Source organism: Mesitornis unicolor, unplaced genomic scaffold (assembly GCF_000695765.1).
Source record: "Mesitornis unicolor isolate BGI_N332 unplaced genomic scaffold, ASM69576v1 scaffold15935, whole genome shotgun sequence".
Classification (NCBI taxonomy): Eukaryota; Metazoa; Chordata; class Aves; order Mesitornithiformes; family Mesitornithidae; genus Mesitornis; species Mesitornis unicolor.
In genome coordinates, this window is record NW_010184958.1 from 2,024 (window position 1) to 21,770 (window position 19,747).

Genomic DNA, 19,747 nt, shown 5'->3' on the forward strand with positions numbered 1-19,747 from the left:
AGTCGGCGTGCTGGATGGGCGGCTCGATGAGGCCCACGATCTGCAGCGAGACGGTCGTCATCATCTCTGTCATGTTCCTGCAAGGCAGCAGCTCAGCACCCCACTGCAAGCTGGCCTCGTTCCCAGCAGGATTTTAGGTCTGGACACCCCCTTCACCCCGACTCCCAGCATCCCTCTGACACCCTTGCTCACCCATCCGCCTGTGGCCAGAGGAGGTTGGGCCCCAGCACGATGGCCACGTTGCTCGGCGTCATTTTATTCGTGTCCTGGTACTCGGTCAGCTTGGCCAGGAATTTAATCAGGTACCTGAGAGGCAGCACCCAGCCAGGTTGGGGTGTCAGGACAGCATCCGCTCCGTCCCCTCCCCTGGACCCACTGTCCCCAGGCTCACCTGATGTTGTTGTAGTTGGCTTTGGGCAGCTTCTCACAGGCGCTCCAGAGAGCCTGCAGCCGCTTCTCCTGCTCCTGGATGCTGCGGGGAGGTGGGTGAGAGGGTCAGCCCCCATCTCCACCTCGCTTCTGACCTCACCAGCCCTGCCCTTGGGGACCCTGCGAGACCCTCAGGCTGCTGCCCACGTTATAGAAGTAAATTAAGTCCAAAAAAACTCGGCCAAAATGAGCAGCTTTTTGGCTGGATACTAGTCCTCTCCTGGCCTCCATGGAGCTGCCCCTCAGGTTTGTTTTGGGCATGTGCTTGCTTTGGAAAGGGAAATCACTGCCAACAGCCCCCCAAAACAGCCCGCTCCCCCCTGTGTCACCACTGTGTCCCTGCAATGCTCCAGCGCTCCCAGGGCAGGCAGGGGACATGGTCAGACCTACACCTGGGTATAGGTGAGGTGGTTCCCACCCTAAAAGGAGACGCCAAGGTGCTCTGGACCATGCTGGGGACACATCAGGGCCACCCTCGCTGCTGGGACCCATGACGCTCAAGGAGCATCACAGGAACACTCTTGGCTCTCAGATCCCGGAGGAAACATCCCAGATGCTGTGAGCCATGCCAGAAATAACTCCTGGCCCCTAAACTATCCATGAGAACCCAAGATGCATCAAGGAGGAACGGAGGGAGATGCCCCAGACTCACTTGGAGGCCTGGATCCACTCCTCATACAGCTCGAATGTCATCAGGGGCTCCGGCAGCTCTCGCAGGTAGGACTTGAGGGCTCCTGTGGCACACAAGGGACACGGGGCTCAGCACCGTGGGTGGCACTGGCCACCGAGCAGTTTAACTTCTCGGCATTTTGACTCACATCCCTCCCAGTCTCTGCACCCACCAAATCCCAAAGCACCCACTGGTCCCCTCATCTTGGTGGAGCTTATAGTGTCTCCTGAACTCCAGCAGCCACCTCCACCGAGTCCCTCCCCGACTCCCTCCTAGCACCTCCCAGATTCCCTCCACCATTTTTGCCTTCACGCAGCTCTCCATCACCCGTTTTCACCTGGGACCTTCACAGCTCCTGGTGCTGGGAAAAGGTTCCCATTGCAGTCAGTGGGGAACCAGGGTCCAATCCTGCACCCACCAGAGAGTCCAGCCCCGGAGAGGGCAGCTGACTGGTGTTTAAACTCAATTAATGCTTCACAACAAGCCCAGGTGCTTGGGTCTGTGCTTGGACAGGGTCCTACTTCACCCCAGAGAAGCTAGAGAGAAGGTGCCAAGCTTGATGATAATGTGTGTGAATCTTCCCAACTGCTGCCTGCTCCCTCTCCTGATCAGTGTCACCTTCATTAGTGACACCCTCATTAGTGTCACCAGGCCGCTGACGCTGCCCCAGGGATGATGATCACATCTCTGTTTTCTTCCTCACCTGCACCAAAAGTACTGCTTGACCCCTTGGCCAGGGAGGGGACATGCAGGTCAAGGTTACCCAAACCTGTTTGTGTTTCTCAGTTGATGGCAACTCCTGAATGCCCCCATTGCTACCAAATGCTGTATTTCTGTACCCGCATTTGTGCCCCTTATGTTTTGTGTTTGCTCTTCAGAAGGTTTGGGACAAACCACAGAAGGGTTGACGTGGGAAGGGACCTTCAAAGGTCACGTGGTCCAAGTCCTGCTCCAGCAGGACCACCCATGGTGGTTGCTTATGACTGTTTCCTGATGGCTTCTGAATATCTCCAAGGATGGAGACTCCACCACCTCCCTGGACGACTTGTGCCAGTGCTTGGTCACCCACACAGTGTCTCCTAATGTTCAGAGGGAACCTCCTGTACTACAGTTTGTGCCCATTGCCCCTGGTCCCGGTATTGGGCGCCACTGGAAAGAGTCTGGCTCTGTCCTCTTTGCACTCTCTCCAAGAATCCACATCCATCAGTGAGATCTCCCTGAGCCTTCTCTGCTTTCTCCCCCAGCTCCTCCTAGGAGAGATGCTCCAGACCCTTCATCACTTTCATGGCCTTTCACCAGAGACTCTCCTGTATGTCCATGTCTCTTGTAGTGCCCAGCACCGGACCCGGCACTCCAGGTGTGGCCTCACCAGAGCTGAGCAGAGGGGAAGGACCACCTCTCTTGACCTGCTGGCATCACTTCTACCAGTGCAGCCCAGGACAACATTCACCTTCATGTTGCCAGCCCATGGTCAGCTTGGTGTTCACCAGGACTCCCCAGGCCATCTCTGCCAGGCTGCCTTCCAGCTGAGTGGTGGCCCCAGCACATCCTGACGCCTGGGGCTGTTCCTCCCCAGGGGCAGGACTCGGCATTTTCCCTTGCTGAACCTCACCAGGTCTCTCAGCCCGTTTCTGCAGGCTGTCCAGCTCCCTCTGGACGGCAGCACAGCCCCAGTGCATCAACCCCTCCTCCCACTTTGGTGTCATCTGCCAATTTGATGAGGGTGCACCCTACCGCGTTGTCCATGTTATTAATGAAGTTGTTAATCAGGATCAGACACAGTATCAGATCTGGCACTACACCGCTAGTTACTGCTCTCCAAGTAGACTCCATGCCACTGATGACCACCCTCTGGGTGTCCATGGTTGGCGCTTGGGGGCTGGATGGGCCATCCTGGACACCAACACCCCCCCATCCCGAGGCAGCCTCTACCTGCAATGGCATGTGGGTCAGCCGAATACTCCTGCACATCCACCACACAGCAGTCCAGGGCGGCCTTCAGCTTCTTCAGCTTAGAGGCCGAGGGAGCCACTCGGAAGAGACCCTGAACAGAGGACACAGGAGAGCGTCGAATGAGCTTTGGGGCTGAAGATGTCCCCAGAGCTGCCCAGTTCCTTGTCCCTGCCTCAGGGGCACATATGTCCCCTTCCATCGTGCCCAACTGAGGACCCACCTCCTCCTGCATGCCGCACTCCAGCAGCATCGTCACGCACGCCTCCACGGGGAAGGCGATCTCACGCCCGCTGACAGCCAGGTGCTCCTCCAAGGGCTTCCCGAAGGAGGGCTTCTCCATCCATGCCTCTGTGACAGACAGAGGGGGTGACAGGAGGGGGAAGGCACAGTGGGGACAGTGCCAGATCTGGCATCCCCTCCCCGAAAGGCCCTTGGATCACAGCATTTTGGCAGCAAAATATTCCACTCGGGTGTTGCTAAAACAACAGGACCCTGCACCTCTGTCCTGGGCAGCTTGGGAAATGCTTTTTAAAGACGAAATCAAAGCAAAATGTTTTCCCATCATCACATGAGACATTTCAAAGGGGCTGGATAACATTTTCCAGGGGGAGCAATCATTGCAAACCTTTGCAATATTTTCCCCCTTCTTCCATCAAGAGTTTGAGGCAGGAATATTTTGTGGGATCGAAAGAATAAAATAAAATAGAGATCACTCCCTGCTCTGCTGCAGCAACGGCAGCACTCCAAGTCCTGACCCAGGGAACATGCTCGGGGCCATGGCTTTCCCCGACCTTGCTCTCCCAGCCCAGCTCCTAAAGAGGCTGCACAGTGCAAAGCGAAGCCCCAAGACCCCACTTTGGCACTGGATTCCCACCGCCAGTGATGCACTCCTGCCTCCCATGATCGAGTCGATCGGGCATGGGATGTGGGATGCAGATGGGGTGAGCAAAAGGAGGATGCTCAGCTGCAAGCCCAGCACCACGCCACACCATGGGGTCCCACCATGGCGAAACCCTGCAATGACTCTGGTGTGACACAGAGCCCTTGGTGTCACATGCGGGATGGGGACAGACTCCACGGACACTCACCCTGCTGGGCTTTAATCTGAGGCAGGACGCTCTGCAACAGTGCTAAGGATTTCCGATGGTACTCTGCCTGCACCTCGATCAGCTGGGGGGAAAGATGGGACTGCGTGTCACTCCCTAGGCAGGGATGGGGACAGAGGAGTCCTGTGGGAATGAGGAGCACTTACAGTTTGAAAATAGTTTGCATAGTCGACTTCTTTGGCCACAAAATTGTACATGTCAGCCGAGAGCTGGTCCTGTGGAGAGCAGAGAATTAGGTGCTGTCCCAATGCCACCATGATGGTCACTTCAGAGGCCACCAAGAGGAACTGGCTCCCCAGCGCACACCGTGGCACATTGCAACACCTGCCCGTCCTCTTTCCAGAGCCCACCATTAGCCAGCGCCTTGCAACGAGCGCTCTGGGTCAGCTACCTGGAGACAACCTGCACATCCCGGTGGGCTGAATGGCACGAATTTGCCCAAAATTAAACCCCAAGTTTGCCCATCCCTACCCCTCGCCACATTACAAGTGGGTCATTAACCACAGGGCTGATTGCTGCACAGCAAAACAGCATGCTGTGGGGTGGCGTCCCAACCGCTCAGTGCGGACCAGGCTGATGGGGCATCCGAATTGACATGAGCCCCTCGGCACTGGGACACGTGGCTCTGTCCTCCCACTCCCAAAACTGACTTTGCTGCTTCTCCGGTTGCTCCTGGGATAACTCAACTGGAGGAAAACCCTCAGGGTTTTAAAACACTGAGAGCACATCCCAGTTGCAACATCCACCCCTGGCTGGGGTTTGCTGGGAATTGCTGGGCGTGTGGGGCTGCGATGCTCTAAGATGGGGCAAGAGAGCATGAGTTTGGGACTGGTTTTTAAAGGCTATGCAGGTTCTGGTTGTGCGGTGGAGAAAAGAGCCAGGATTTGAAACCAAAGCTCTGGCTCCTGCCCAAAACCCAGAGCATGAGGTTCACCCCACCCTTTGCATCTACTGCCCCAGGGGAATTTAAAGCCACCCAAAATCGCCTGTGGGTTTTATCGCTGAATCCCGCAGGCCATGCAGCAGTGTCCCTGCTCACTCAGACACTTTTCCCACTCAACAGAACCAGCCAAGTGGGTTGTGCTCCCACAGGGGGTGACATGGCCAGGTGGTACGCGGGGGCTTGGCATGCACTGGCGCTTCCTGCAGGTCCCGTGCCAGGGCTGGGCACACTCGGTGCTGAGCTCACCAGCTCCTGCTGGGACGGGTCCCCTGGGAATGGGATGCACTCCGGCTCCAGTGGGATACGGAGCATGGGGACAGAGGAACCAGGGATGTCCTGCTTAGCTGGTGAGCATCACCCAGTGCTACCAGGCTGTGTGTGGGCATGGGGACCAGCTGGAGGAGGGTTACCATGGGCAATGGGGCAAAAAGAGGGTGAAGAACAGCACTAGAGGGGAGGCTGCAGGTGTTCCATGGTGCCTGGGATGATGAGGTCCTCCCACCCCAGCAAGGAGCAATCCCCCCAGGTACCCTGCAGATCTCCACTCTGTTGGCCGCCTCCTCCATCTCCTCCCTGAGAGCATCGGCTTTGGCCCCTGAGGGCTGCAGGTTGCTGGCCAAACTCGAGGACTTGGCAGACTGCTGCCACCTGAGGAGAGAACAGAGCTGTCACAGGGGGACAGGGACCTGCAGACCCCGGCAGACTTGGAGGGCAGCCCAGGGACCCCCTTAGCCAAACCCACCACAGTCCCTAAGGCTGAACACCAGAGACAGATGGTCCCAACCCAAGCTGGATGCAGTATCCACTCCCAACCCCAAATATCCCCAGTCCCCACAACTAGCTGAACACATCGGGCTCTAATTAAGCAATTACTTTCAGCAGAACAAGCTTCATCCAGGCAGGAGGAGGGAGGAAGGCGATGGGAGAGCCTGGACATGATGCTGGGGACTATGGACACCTCCCAGAGCTCTCCCCGAGGCACACCACGATGTGCGGGGCTTGACCAACTCAGCTGTCCCAGGCAAAACCCAAGGTGCAGTCTGCAGAGTCCCACTGCAGCATTTGGGACACAGCATGATCACAAGGGACATGCTAGCTCCACTCTAGTTCTACGGCAGCAGGAGCACCCACTGCTTTGCTATCATGTAAGAAGTCACCAGGATAAGGAAGAGATAAAAAAAATATTAGTGCCAGAAAAACACTCTTTTCTGCAGAGGGGAGGCAAGGAAAAGGGATCCACAGATGCTGCAGACAGGAGCAGAAAGCTTGGCTTGGTGCAGAGTCCCAAAGGAGCTGTGGTACTGGGGCTCTGGAACGTGTCCTCCCTAGTGCTACCTATTGTTTAGGAAATTTTGTATTTTATAAAGCAGCTTTGAAGCCACTTCCTACCGTGTCCTGGAGGAGTCCATGTCCAGCACGAGCTTCGCCAAGTGCTTCCTCTGCTTTTGGATATTTGGGATTTCCACCTGCAGCACAGAGGAACACGAGAAGGTAAACCTCCCCGACAAACAAAGCATCTGGTGCAAGCTGGACAGATAAGGATGCAGCTCTGTATTTAAACATCATTAGGGAGATGGCACAGCTTGTCCCTGCTCCATGTCCCCACCTGGGCTCTGCCACACCCTGACAGCCTCAACCACAGAGCCCGCATCCCCGAGAGGAACGTCCCTGAGGGATCAAACCTCCTGCACTGGGGGCTGGATGAAGGCAGAACAAGGCAATGCAAAGCCTCCCACACACGGGCACCATTTGCCAAAGGATTTGGCAAAATAAAGCTGTGGTCTGGCTTTGCTTGCCCATCCTGATAATGCCAGCAGGGCGATAAAGCTCTTGCTTTTGTTTCTGCCGAGGAAGATAAAATCAGAACCAAGCCTGGGACGTTTTGCAAGATGTAAAAGGACGGGGGAAAAAGTGTTGGCTAAAATGGAATAACAAAGTTGGCAGCAGAGGCAGGGAAAGGAAGAAAAACAAAACAAAACAGAATCAACAGGATGTGTTTGGAGCTTGGAAAAATGGGTCAAAAATAAGAGTACTAATGCCTCTGCCTTCAGAAGCAGCAGAAAGCAGCAAGAGCAGAGAGGGTAGGTGAAAGGGCCTGGTGGGGACCCCTGCCCCAGCAACCACCCAGTGAGACCCCCATGCGGTGATACCCCGACCCAAGGACCCCAACACCTGCTGCTCACCTCAGCCAGCACGAAGAGGGGCTCGATGACATCCCTCTCCACCTGCAGCTCGAAGTGGATGAGCTCCTGAGCCAGCTTGTCCTCCGCCTCCCCACACAGCCGCAGCATCTTTCTGCAACAGCAGCACAGGGCTGGGCACCACAGGGGTCGGGGGGGTGATGGGCAGCCACCCTGCACACCCACAGGGGTGGGTGATAGCCATCCAAAGGGTCTTGACAGTGGCACGGGGCAGAGGGCTGGAGGGAGGCAGCCCGGAGACTGCAGGAAAATCTCCTTCCCTTCTGAGAAAGCTGCAGTGTTCGCTTTAGAGAACAGAAGTTGATATCGTAGCTTTGGCCAGGATGGAGCTGTTTTCCTTATGAAGCTGATACTGCTATTGCTTTTGTTCTCACCGGCAAATATTTACATTTTTCAAGGTTTTTGCCTGCAGCTGTGGTTATAGTTCCTTTTTTTTTTTTCTTTTTATCTCCTTCTCTCTGCACAAGAGAAAGGGAGAGGAAGCAAAAGCCCGGGACTCTCTGGGACAGGTGACCCAGGACAGATGATCCAGGTCTGATCCAAGCTTACCAGTAAAGATATATTCTATCCCATAAACTCACTATAAATCGGGAAGTTTGTGGGGAATGACCCCTTCCCTTCTTTTCCCTTCCTTCCCTCTACCTGATGACAGTGCCCCATCTTGGCTGCTGAGGCTCACCCCTCCCTTGTTGCATTTTCACTGCCGTATGGTCAGTGGCTGCTGTTTGTGAGCTGAGGATAACTTTGATTGCTTTAATTGTTCCTATTCTTGTTGCAGTTTATTAGTATAATTATTTCAGTTTGGTTTAATTATTAAATTAAATTAATTATTAAATAGTCTTTATCTCAACTCATGAGTTATTTTACTTTTACTGTCCTGATTTTCTTCCCCATCCCACCAGGGAGGAGGGGGAGAAGCTGAGCGAGCAAACTGCGTGGTGTTTAGCTGCTTGGTGGGTCAAGCCATGACAATACTAAAGGACCATGGCATGACTAAAGGACCTCAACTCACAACGAGGAGAAGAATAAAAGAAACCCCTAGACTACCGAGATCACACCAGCATCCCAGCCTCTCCGACACCACTGTGACCCTCCCTACCCCCCAATTATCTGGCATCCCAGACAAAGAACTGCAGCAATTCCTGGCAATGGCAGAGACCAGAGACCAGAGACCCCGTTCTCCTTACCCCAGCAGGGAGTCGTCACCCAGCACAGCCGATCCCTCCATCAAGCACTGCGCCAGCGTTGTCAGTGGCAGCTTCTTCTGCAAAGAGAGGGCTGCGTTTCCCACCCTGCCGGCCCCGTCAGCCCCCCTGGCATCCTCAGCGCCCTGCCAAAGCCTCACCGAGCGCTTGTCGGCGTCCACGCCTTGCTGGCCCTGCAGACATGCCGTCAGCTTCTTGTGGGTGCTGTGGGACACCTGCTTCACCAGCTCCAGTCGCTTCTCCACCTGCGGATGCAGCAGTGCCCGTCCCCCAGGTATCCTGCCTGGTCCCGCACCCGCCGTGCAGGGACATAAGGGACGTCTCGCTTTCAATCAAAGCGATTTTAATTGCAGCATTGGATACAACAGCCCCGGAGCCCAACCCCAGCCAGGGCAGCGACGCTTTAAGCAGGAGAGGGTTTCACCGGGCCAATGCTACCCCATCTTCACTCCCCGAGCAAGGCTGAGGGACAGATCCAGACCAGTCCCCAAAGCCCTTGTGTCCCCAGGCAACAGCAGGAGGTGTCTGTTCCCAGCTGAGCCCTGCCACAAACCAAACTGGCCATAGCTCCAACTTAGGGCTGCAGATTGCCTTAATTGCCTCTGCATTGATGAAATTAAGCAGTTCAACCCAAAACTCAGTGAGACGAGTCATGAAATGTAAGCAAACAAAAGCTGCTGAAAACCATAGCTGAGAGACTTGAGGAAAACATGAGAATCTCAAAATCTTCTTAAACGCTCGGGGGGAAAAAAAAAAAAAGAAATAATCTGGGTAAAAAAGAAACACTCCCTGTCTGTGGGAAGGGGGAGAAGAGCTGAGCTTCTCCAGCATGCAAGTCCTCAAGGCAGGAGGCATCTTGTGGGAGCCAGCGCGGGGATGGCAGAGAATGCACTGCCGCAGCCAGGCATCATAGGGGTCTTCTATTTTTTATATTAATATTATTAATAATAGTATGTATTATTTTTATCTTTATATATGTAAATGTCTATGTATCTGTTGAAAGGAAGGGGTAAGATGTTCACAGGGACATGTAAGAGCAAGGTCCTGCCCTCAGTGTCAAGGGGTCATGGAGAGCTCCAAGCTTGGAAGGAGAAACATCAAAAATTTAAAACAGAAAGCAAAAAGGCTCATTACTGACATTCCCTGTGGCTGCTGGTGGAGAGGAGCACTCAGATGCCCTCTGCTCTGCCCTGTCTGAGCTGTCCATCCCTGGAGACAGCAGGACACCTCACAGCCACCCCCAGGCCATCCCTGCGACCAGCACTGGTGGGGAAGGGAAAAAAACCTCACATCTCCAAGGCTGGAGAGCAACTCGCAGGGTACTTAATGCGAGAATGGTGCTGCCAAACAGCAAACCAACCCACCAACACCCCGGGAGCCCGTGCAGCCACTTCCACCAGTGATGCCTCACTGGTGCTGCATGGGTTGGGTTGGTCCCAGCTGGGTTCAAAGCGGCTGATAAAGCCCCAATAAAGCTGCAAGAGGCCATGGGAGGGAATAACCAATGTAGGTGGCTGGGATGTTTGCAAACAGAGCTTCATTTCACCCCCTTCCAGTGCAGTTTCTCCTTAACCCTTTAGTGATGGCTCACTCAAACCCAACGCACATTTTTGGCTAACAAAGGGCCCTTGCTATAGCCCAATGCCTGCAGGGAGAAGCATCATTGGTTCCAAGTGACAGCAATGTGAGGCAGGAGATGGTGGCCAGAAGCAGCTAAAAGGTGCCTTTGCAGCCACGGTCACCTGCAGGCTGCTGCCTCCTGCCACCAGCATCCCTGCACACCGGTCCTCTGGTTGCTTCTGCACCATCCGCTACCTGGCAGCAATGGTACAGACCAAATTCCCAAGCTGGGAGATATAAATACACCAGCTGGCTTCCAAAACAGGTTCTGAAGTGGCTCCAACAGCAACCGGCCTGACTGACACCGGGGGATGCCTGCACCGTGATGGAGGAGCAGGGGTAAGCACCCTCAACACTGGTGGGGCAGCTGATCTGTTCATCAGCACCCAAGTCATGAGGGATGGTTTAGAGAAGATGCGAGTTAGAAACCTCACAAATTCAGTGATGAGTTTGTGAATTCCGGTCTTTTTGCCGGCACTTTCACAGCCACCTCCCTCCCTGGGGCGTGCAGGAAGCCCTGTGTCTGGAGCAAAAAGCACCAAGATGAGACGTTCCCGAGAGACTGTGACCCAAGCATCATAGCCCACACTCCAAGGTCTTTTGGCTCGGGCTGTTTTGCTGAAGTCGCTCAGCTTTGGGGGAAGCCCAAGCCATCAGCTTTGGGGACGGTCCCCTGCTGTCACACATCCTGTCCTTAGGGCAGGTTTTGCAGCAGAGTGGGGAGACGCAGGCGTCCGCAATCCGGCCAGTGGCTATATCAGGTTGTCATCCTGGCAGAGACAAGACTGGATCCGATTCCAGCTGACCTGAAAACCAGCTGGGAAAGGGCTGGGAGGGCACACGGGAGGGAGCCACCGCCGCTTCCCATGCTCCCAGCCCCCTCCTCCTCCTCCCAGCCCGTCTCATCACTGTGGGACACCACGGCACCAACCAGCACGGCGCTGCTGCTACATGCGGCACCTACGGGTGGGTGCCTGGGTGCCCTGGGCTGCAGAGGGCCTCACCTGCAGGAGATCTTCGCTCAAAACCTCTGTCTTCTCAGCCCTGCAAGACAAGAAAGGACATAAAGTGTTGGCAAAAGGACTGGCCAGAGCTGCACTCTGTGATACTGGGCACAGTTGAATGTCTTTTTTCATTGCAATGCAGCTGGAGATTTAAGGCTTTCTGATCCCCCAGCCATCGCCTTGTCTACTAAATAAGCAAACGATGCAGCATCTTTGTGGCTCACTTCATGAACGTGTCAGCCCAGTTTACAGAATCACAGAATATTAGGAGTTTGAAGGGACCTCAAAAGATCATCCAGTCCAACCCCCCTGCCAGAGCAGGATCACCCAGACCAGGTCACACAGGAACGCATCCAGGTGGGTTTTGAATGTCTGCAGAGAAGGAGACTCCACAACCTCTCTGGGCAGCCTGGGCCAGGGCTCTGACACCCTTACAGTAAAAAAGTTTTTCCTCATGTTCAGATTGAACCTCCTATGCTCCAGCTTGCTCCCATTGCCCCTTGTGCTATCATTTGACATCAGAGAGAAGAGCCTGGCTCCTTCCTCCTGACACTCGCCCTTTACAAATTTATTAACGTTAACGAGGTCACCCCTCAGTCTCCTCTTCTCCAAGCTAAAGAGACCCAGCTCCCTCAGCCGCTCCTCATAAGGGAGATGCTCCACTCCCTCCATCATCTTTGTGGGTCCTCCCCTGATTTCCCCCTTTATTTTTCCATTTTCCCCAGCAAAACAGGGATGCTGAATTCCCATGAGAAGGGAGGCAGTGCTGTGGAGGGAGGTGGTACATCTTCACATGAAAGCAGCTCCCCAGGCCATTCTGGGCTCTGGCACATCCTCAGAGCCATGGATTTCAAGGACACAACCCATGCACACGGCTCAGCCTCCTTGGTCTGATGCAGCCAACAGAATCTGCGGCGGCAGCTGCTGCCCGGGGCTTCGCAGTGACCCCCCCTGCTGCTCATCGGAGCTGGATTTACCGCTCCAGAGCTCGTCTCTGATGCTGTGTTTGCTAACAAGGAGTGCTGAGGATGCAGGGGACACAAACCCGCTGCCAGCCTTTCCTTGGCCACACATGACCTGCATCCCTGCCCACAAAGCCCCTGCAGCTGCTCCTCCCCAGATCTGCTTGGGCTTAATTAAACTGTCACACTCTGGATCATTTATTCCTTTTCTTAGGGTTTTTCTACAACTTCAGTGCATCATCCCTCTTTGAAAAACGATCTCCATCAAGATGCGCTTGGGCAGAGTTGTAATTTAGCCAATTAGTCCCTAAAGGTTCGTTAACAAACAACAAAAGCTCAGAGCTCTCATTCTTCTTAAAAAAAAACATCCTTATTGCCAGAGCCCTGGTTGTTTCCCACTATCCAAGCTGGTTTCTCAGCTTTGAGAGACTGAGTGAAGTATTGAAAAATGGGAAATAAGGAGCAAACATCGGCAAAAGTTCAAAGAGTGGGCCCTGCACAGCAGCGCTGTCAGCCAGGGCAGGGCTGGGGCTCTGGGCTCATCCACAAATAAACCACGTCCAAAGACATGTAAATTAGCTGTATTAAATCTGGTTTGTGTTTGAAAGCTGCCTCAAGTGTCTAATTTAAGTTGACTTTAAAATTAAAAAAAAAAGAAAATAAAAATCAAACCCTATTTATTTTATTTTTTTAAAGTATTTAAATGAATGCATTATAATATCTTCTATATGTAATAAGTGATCTGCTGGCCACCTGGAAGCAAGGGCTGCTCATGTTCTCATCCTTCTGCAAACTACCCCTGCTACCACTTATGGATAGGGCTGGAAACGCTGCAGAATTAGCACAAATGGGAAGAAAGCAGCAAATATCCACCAGCACCGACACAAGAGCTGTCCTCGCTTCCCCGCCCGGCTCAGGATATATTGAGCATCCCGAGGGAGCAGGAGGTAGCAGGGATGCAGCGAGCATCACACAGGTACTGTTGGCACACGTCCCTGCCGCTTGCTCTGCATCGCAGAAATCATCTCCAAACTTCGAAAAAAACGCTGGCGGAGAAAGAAGTCCCTCTTGTCTGCACCACTGGGAAATTGCTCCCCGAAAAGTGATGCTTTTGGTGTGTTTTCTCCTCATCTAGTCAGGCTGATGGATGGGTTTTGCACACCCCATGGTCCCACCCTGGCACGTCGCTCTTCCAGCAGCCACAAGTCAGCACATGCTACGTTCTGATGTGCATTTGAGAACCAGAAAATGACATTTCCAACAGGATAACAAAAATCTGTCCTCATTCTGCTTTCACACATACCCTCAGTGTGAGAAATCTCAGTGGCTTCAATGGAGAGCATCCCTCAGTCACTGACACCCACACCAGCCCTGCCACATCCCGGGATGCTTCAGCAGGTTGAGGAGCCTGCAGTGACTAATTTAGCCTTAAAAATGTGGGGAGAAAAGGCTGCAGCGTTTTATGGGTTTGAATAACCAAACATATCACCCAGGTGGCCCAGCAGAGCAATGGGCACACTGTGGGAGCACAGGTTTGCCTTCCTGATTTGGCATCTGTGGAAGCTGGGATACTTTCTCCTCTCCTGTGGCTGGCAGTGGGGATGGGGGTCTCTGTGTGGCCTTGGGGACACGCTGCAGCCACCGGCAGTGACAGGGGCATGTGGCAGAGCTGCCCCAAACCAGTGTAGGTATCACGTCCTGCCAGCACTGAGCACCAGCACCCGAAGCCAAGTATTGCCCTGCTCCTGCACTTTGGCTTGCAGAATGGGGTAAAACGTGGCCCCAGAAGCCACCAGGGATTTCTACAAAGCCAAAGCAGGGGACAAGTCTCCTGCTTTGGGGCACCTGGACCTTACAGGTGATGCTGCTGGCATCCCTGTGGATGTACTGGGGGAGCACCCAGCTGCAGCTCCCTCAAATGGGGGATGCATCCGGCTCCAGCACATACACCCAGTCCTGCTGACAACACGGCTCTGTTGATGTCCTGTCACCCCACCTAAAGATGCTTATTAATTTTCCAGAATGCATCAAAAAATACAAATAATCTCCCCTGTCTCTGTACTTGCTCATACCAGCAGCTCTCCAGAAACTGCAAATTTTACCCAGGAGTGTGAGAACCGAGCAGTGCCTTCAAACCCACAGAAAGCCCAGTCCAAGCTGCTCCACGTGGCCATTTGACGTGTAAAGACTTAAAGAATAACATCATCCTAGCACTGACATTGCATTGCATTACAGCCCCGTGCTGCTAATGCCACCGGGAAAAATCCCATTATATCCGTTACGTTGCTAAAGTCTCAGCCTAAAGTTAATATGGTTTTACACGAGCTTACATGGTTTTATGAGCCATCCTGCAAACCCGCAGCAGGAGAGTCTTGGTGGCAAAATGCACGCCCTACCGGGGAGCAGCTGACAGATGGAGACTCTCCTGCATGTCCTGGGCTCCATTTTGCCTGGGGGTGGGGTGGGGGTGTTTTTTGGATGCTCAGCCCTTGCCAGCACTCAGAGATACTCCAGGAGAGCTTGGTGTCCCAGTGCCACCCCCCTGGTACCCAGAGATTCCCCCAGGGTGCCCAGTGAGAACGGAGAAATATCCCGCTGCCTTTTCAGCTTATCTCCGAGAGTCATGGCAAAGCACCTTCAGCCCCAAGCATCTCTGTCAGCCCTTCCTCTTCAACAAACCTTTGTAGTTTGTGCTTTCTTCTCCCTCCTCGTATCATGCTCAAACCAGCGCCCCACTCAAGGACGGGTGGGGGTCCCCATGCCTCCCCCATCCCCAGGAGAATGGCTCGCTGGGATTCAGGAGCCCCAGCTCCCAGTTCGCTCTCATGTGTGTAATTCAGACGTGGGACTTCGGAGCCCAAACCACAACCATGTTTCCAAAACTGCAGTCCTACAGAAACCCATCAACAGCATCAAGAGGAGCCAGTTTGGATGTGATCGACACTGGGAAACGTGTCTGGCTTCAGCAGAGATGCTCTCCCTGTTCCAGCCTGGCTTTTTGCTCTCATCCAAGGAAACCCCCAGCTCCTCCTGGCAGCCCGCAGCCCCTCCAGGCACCCCCTAGCCCATCCCCAGCACCCCCAGTCCACCCCAGCCCTACTCCTTGCCCCATTGCTGGCTCTGTACGAGCAGCCAGAGCCCGGCGGGGGTGAAGCTGCCCGAGGGGTCGCACACATCCCTGAATTCAGCGCCGCCCATAGCAGCGACGGCCGCCCTGAGCCCAGGGGACGCCGGGACGGTCTCCCTGCCTGTGCTGCTCTAGCTGCATGCATGGAGCAGCCAAGATCTTGCCTATACAAACCTATCTCCTTCCCAAATTGTCATCATGCTCAAAGGAATTACGGGGGGTGCAGGGCCCACGCAGTGTGGGGGCAGAGGGACACGGGCTCCCATGTCCTGGGTCAGCTGGGGGGCTGCATCAGCCCCTACTTCCACAGACCCCAGCAGCGTTCAGGGCCCATCTGTGCTTACTCCATAACCCCAGAGCCGCAAATGATGTTCAGGGGTCTGACGGGTGCAGCAAGCCCTGGGAAGGGTCTGTCTGGCTGCTGGGGCATCCCACGGCCCAACCATCAGGGCAGGCAGCTGGTGGCACCAGCGAAGCATCTCCTCTATGCATCAGTTTAAACCAGTATCAGGTTTGGGCAATTCTTTAATTCTTTCCACCTGTTCATTTTTAGTGAGTATTCCCATCCCCACATCTTGCAAGGTGGATGCAGCCAGGGCTCCCATGCTGGGACAAAATATCCCCTGGGGAACCACAGATTTTTGCTCATGCAAGGTGGCCTCGGCAAATGACAGCACCCAAAAGAGGGGTGCAGAGACCCCCAGTTTTTCTGGATGGTCTCTAATCCCCAAAAACTTGATGCCTTATGAGTTATGTGCATCCTGCAGGATCATCCCTTGGAGGATCACTGGCTTTCAACGCTTCCTTTCATCTTTCCTTCAGGCAAATAAATAAAAGCCCACTCCTCCCCTTCCCCTCCAAATTTCCACCCTGGACCTGTTTTTGTCAGCACAAATCCAGGCAAGCCTCAGCCTCAGTCAGCACCCACTCAGCAGCTGGGAGAAAAGGGACAATTAATATGGGGAGTGAAAAGCAAACAAGCTGGGGATGTAACTACAATAACTTCTGCAAAAACTAATTTGTGCCAGCAGAAATCAACACCAATCAAGCAAATTAAGTTGATTTTCAAATAAATACTACTTGAGCGTCCAGTGACTTGACCTGGGGAGTAACAGCAAAGATGGTGCTTCCCTGAAGCATCTCCTGATGCTGGACGTCTCCATTTGGCTGGACCATCCATCACCACTGCACACCCCGTGTCACTGCCACTGTCCACCTCTGATGCTCAAACCACCCAATTCAAGGAGCCCTGGGCCTTGAATTTGACCCCGAGCCAGCAAAACTCAGAGCACAATGGGGATTTTTGTGGTGATATTCCCTCTGAAGGGGAAAATCCCCTGTGCCTGGAGGCAGAGCATGTATATGGTGCCCTGAGGACCCCCTTGCCCACCCCTCCTGCCCAAAAATACTCTTTTCACCTCTATCCCTGGCCACTCCCTCGCTGCAATGCCCATAAATATTTCATTGCTATTTAATGAAAGGTGTCAGCTGGTTCCCTGATTTTTGTTTGCTCCAGCCTAAAAATAGCCTCAGGGGTGAGCACAGACAGATGGAGACACATAAACCTGACCAAGGCCATCCTGCACTGGGAGCATGTGCTCCCACAGACTGGTCTGCTCTGCCATCCCACGCGGGCTCAGGGACAGTGCCCGTCTCCATCCCAGTCCTGCCTGCATCCCCATCCAGTGCTACTGCACATGCCTGGAGGCTGGTACCCACCGGAAAATTCAAGGTCCTGCAGCCTCCAAAGCTCAGAGGTGAGGTTGGTGAGGTGAGGTTCAACCACAAAAATCAGTGAGGTGCTGAGCATCTGTTGTGTGTACTGGGGGGAGCAGAAAGCCCCTTGGATCTCATCCAGGCAAGCCCTGGAAGCGCCAGGCATCGCGGTCCAGGCTGAATGCCGCTCCGAGGACCGTGCTACACCCAGCTCCTGCTGCTGTCTGAGCTTTCCCTGGGGAGGCACAGCCCGACAGATCACAACAGGGATCCAACTGAGGCCAAATGGAGCCATGGATTTTTCCCGGTGCCTTTTTAGCAGGCAAGAAGCGAAACATCAAATATTTATATCCTCAAATTGCTGCTCAAATCCCCCAGGAGATGGCTCCAAGCTGCAGCATCCAGCAAGATGCGGTGAGACAGCCCTGCCGGCACCTCCTCCAGCACATCCTGGGCTCGTCCTTCCCCGATGGGTGACCCGGCGTGACCATTCCCACGTCCCAAACCTGCGGCTAAGGGCAGTGATGCCCACCCAGCGGGCATGGCACCAGGGCTCAGCCCCCTGCCAGCTCACCCACTTTTGGCTGGAAAAGTGGGATGAAATGGGCAGGGAAGGCTGGTCCAGCTCTGTCCTGCTCGCTGCTGGGAAAGCCTCAGGAATCAAAGCAAAATGGGTGACAGAGTTTTAACGGCAAAAAGCTTCTTTTCCTCATCTCCTGCTCCTCTGCTGGCTGCGAGCTCTCTGCATCTGCATTCCTTCAGCACAGGATGCACAGGGCCCTTTGATTCCGGTTCCTGGAATGTGCACATCCCCTGGGGTCACATCCTGACCACACTTCAGTCCTGGTTTGAAAACCATGAAGAAGCCCCTGCAAAGCGCAGGGGGCCAAGGCTGCTGGCCACAGGGATAAGCCATTCAGCCTGCTCCATGAATATTTCAGCTTGTCAGCGGCTGCTGCCTGGCGAGGAGGTTAAAAATATCGCCGGGGCTGCGGGGATGCTGCCGGCACCATCTGAGGGGCGCAGCGTTGCTCGGCAAAGCCAAAAAGCTTGGAGGGTCTGCTGATAGTGAGCCGCCGGCACCCCAAAGTGCAGATGTGGAGCCCAGCTATTTAAAGTGTGTTGTTCTCTCCTACAAATCCCATCAGAAATATCCCGGGCGGTGCTTTCATTCCCTCCGTCCTTATTTTTTATGTGCGGAATAAAATGCCCTTATTTCTTGCAGAATCTTCTTGCTACGTGCAGAACAAAACCTCTGTGTTTAAAGGCTTTATATTTAGGTGCAGACGTCCTGGTGCTTGGAACAGCATCGCTGAAGCAATGTCGACCCCAAAATGTCCCCCAGGATAGGGGACACACCCTAGGGATGCTCAGAAAAGACCAAGAGGGAAAAACCAATGCCCCCAAGCCGGTACCATCCACCCTGGTGTCCTTCCATTGCCTGCTGTGCCATTTGGGAACACAGCCGTGCCATTCTGCATGTGGCTGCGAGCACCCATTTTATTCCCAATAGAGAAAAAAAAAAACCCACATTGAGTCAATTCTAGAAAATTCCCAGGGTTGTTTCGGCTGTCGGGACGAGCACGGTGGCACATTCCTGCCATCGTCCTGCGACCTCACAGCGAGGGCACGAGCTCTCGCCAGCTTGGCTGCTACGGACCAGGTAAATAAATAGAAATAAAAAGTAAAAGTGCTTTGCAGAGAGCATCCTCAAAGTGTTTTACAGTCACTTATTGATTTCTCTTCCCTTTTTCCACCCCACGGAGATAAATATTATGGCCTCTCACAGACTGGGTGCAGTAATTCTCCCGAAGGTTGGGTACCAAGCATGGGGCTGGGCTGGGCTGAGCATCCCCAGGTCTTTCTATCTAGTGAAATGATCTAGATAAAATAAACAAAAAAAAATGTGCTCAGTGTATAGCACAGTGTGGTCTGCTCTGGTTGGTCCCATCACACCCACAGACCGGGCACCTTAGTGCTGGGGGGTGCTGCTGCTCTCCCCAGGGCCCCAGGAGGTCCCCACTTGCCCCCAGCATTGCACTGGAGCAGTGCTGGAAAGATAAGGGAATGTATTCAGCATCCTCACCTGACCCTGACCATGACCAGAACCATGACCACGACCATGACACTAACCCTGATTCTGATCCTGATCCTGACCCTAGCTCTAATCCTCCCTCACACCCCCTGCCGTATGAGTGTCAGCTGCGGCCACTTCCCAGGGACAAAGGGCTGCTCCTGCTTGTCCCCTGCCTGTCCCCTGCTGGGGTGGCAGCTGCTGGCAGACCCACGGATGGGGATTTTCCCTTCGGCTGCCTTTGGGCTGCATCCAGCCTGGTGGTCCCCAGCCCTGGACTTGGGGGTGCTGGCACTGCAGGGTGGCCCACTGGGGTTTGGTGACAGGCAGGAGGGGACATCCCTCAGACCCCAAAAAAAACACCCTCCCCCAGGGGAGCCTCTCCTGGGGCAGACAAAACACCAGGCTTCTATTATTATTCCTCGTTTCCATTTATCATTCCTCATTTCCATTCATTATTCCCTATTTCCATTAATTATTCCCTTTTTCCATTTATCATTCCTCATTTTCATCTATTATTCCCTATTTCCATCTATTATTCCTTATTTCCAGCCAGCTGGAGAGGGCTGCTCAAGGCTCTGCACTGGGGAAGACGTATAAAACATCAGCCCGCACTTGACACAGGGGCCCACAGAGATGGGCCGAGGAAGAAGACAGTCCTGAGCTCCCACTGAGCCCTTCAGAGACTCCAGCCACTGTGTTCCAGTGCTGAGCAACGAGAGGGCTGCGTCCTCCCC

The 19,747-nt window shown here is 54.0% G+C and overlaps 1 protein-coding gene across 1 annotated transcript in view; it reads right to left on the minus strand.

The window, feature by feature from the left end:
* The window catches only part of ARHGAP44 (Rho GTPase activating protein 44), a gene marked incomplete at its 3' end in the record, with an annotated part of 22,357 nt that overhangs the window by 1,493 nt on the left and 1,117 nt on the right, over positions 1 to 19,747 (minus strand). Inside the window, exons 2-15 of the mRNA XM_010184672.1 lie at positions 11,132 to 11,171; positions 8,648 to 8,752; positions 8,490 to 8,566; positions 7,285 to 7,396; positions 6,491 to 6,567; positions 5,632 to 5,749; positions 4,305 to 4,373; positions 4,141 to 4,222; positions 3,273 to 3,400; positions 3,032 to 3,143; positions 1,082 to 1,163; positions 392 to 472; positions 193 to 306; positions 1 to 77 (exon numbers count right to left, since the gene is read on the minus strand). The exon at positions 1 to 77 is cut by the window's left edge and continues 42 nt beyond it. Of these exons, the coding sequence (XP_010182974.1) occupies positions 1 to 77; positions 193 to 306; positions 392 to 472; positions 1,082 to 1,163; positions 3,032 to 3,143; positions 3,273 to 3,400; positions 4,141 to 4,222; positions 4,305 to 4,373; positions 5,632 to 5,749; positions 6,491 to 6,567; positions 7,285 to 7,396; positions 8,490 to 8,566; positions 8,648 to 8,752; positions 11,132 to 11,171 (1,274 nt within the window). The remainder of the gene's footprint in view (positions 78 to 192; positions 307 to 391; positions 473 to 1,081; positions 1,164 to 3,031; positions 3,144 to 3,272; positions 3,401 to 4,140; positions 4,223 to 4,304; positions 4,374 to 5,631; positions 5,750 to 6,490; positions 6,568 to 7,284; positions 7,397 to 8,489; positions 8,567 to 8,647; positions 8,753 to 11,131; positions 11,172 to 19,747) is intronic.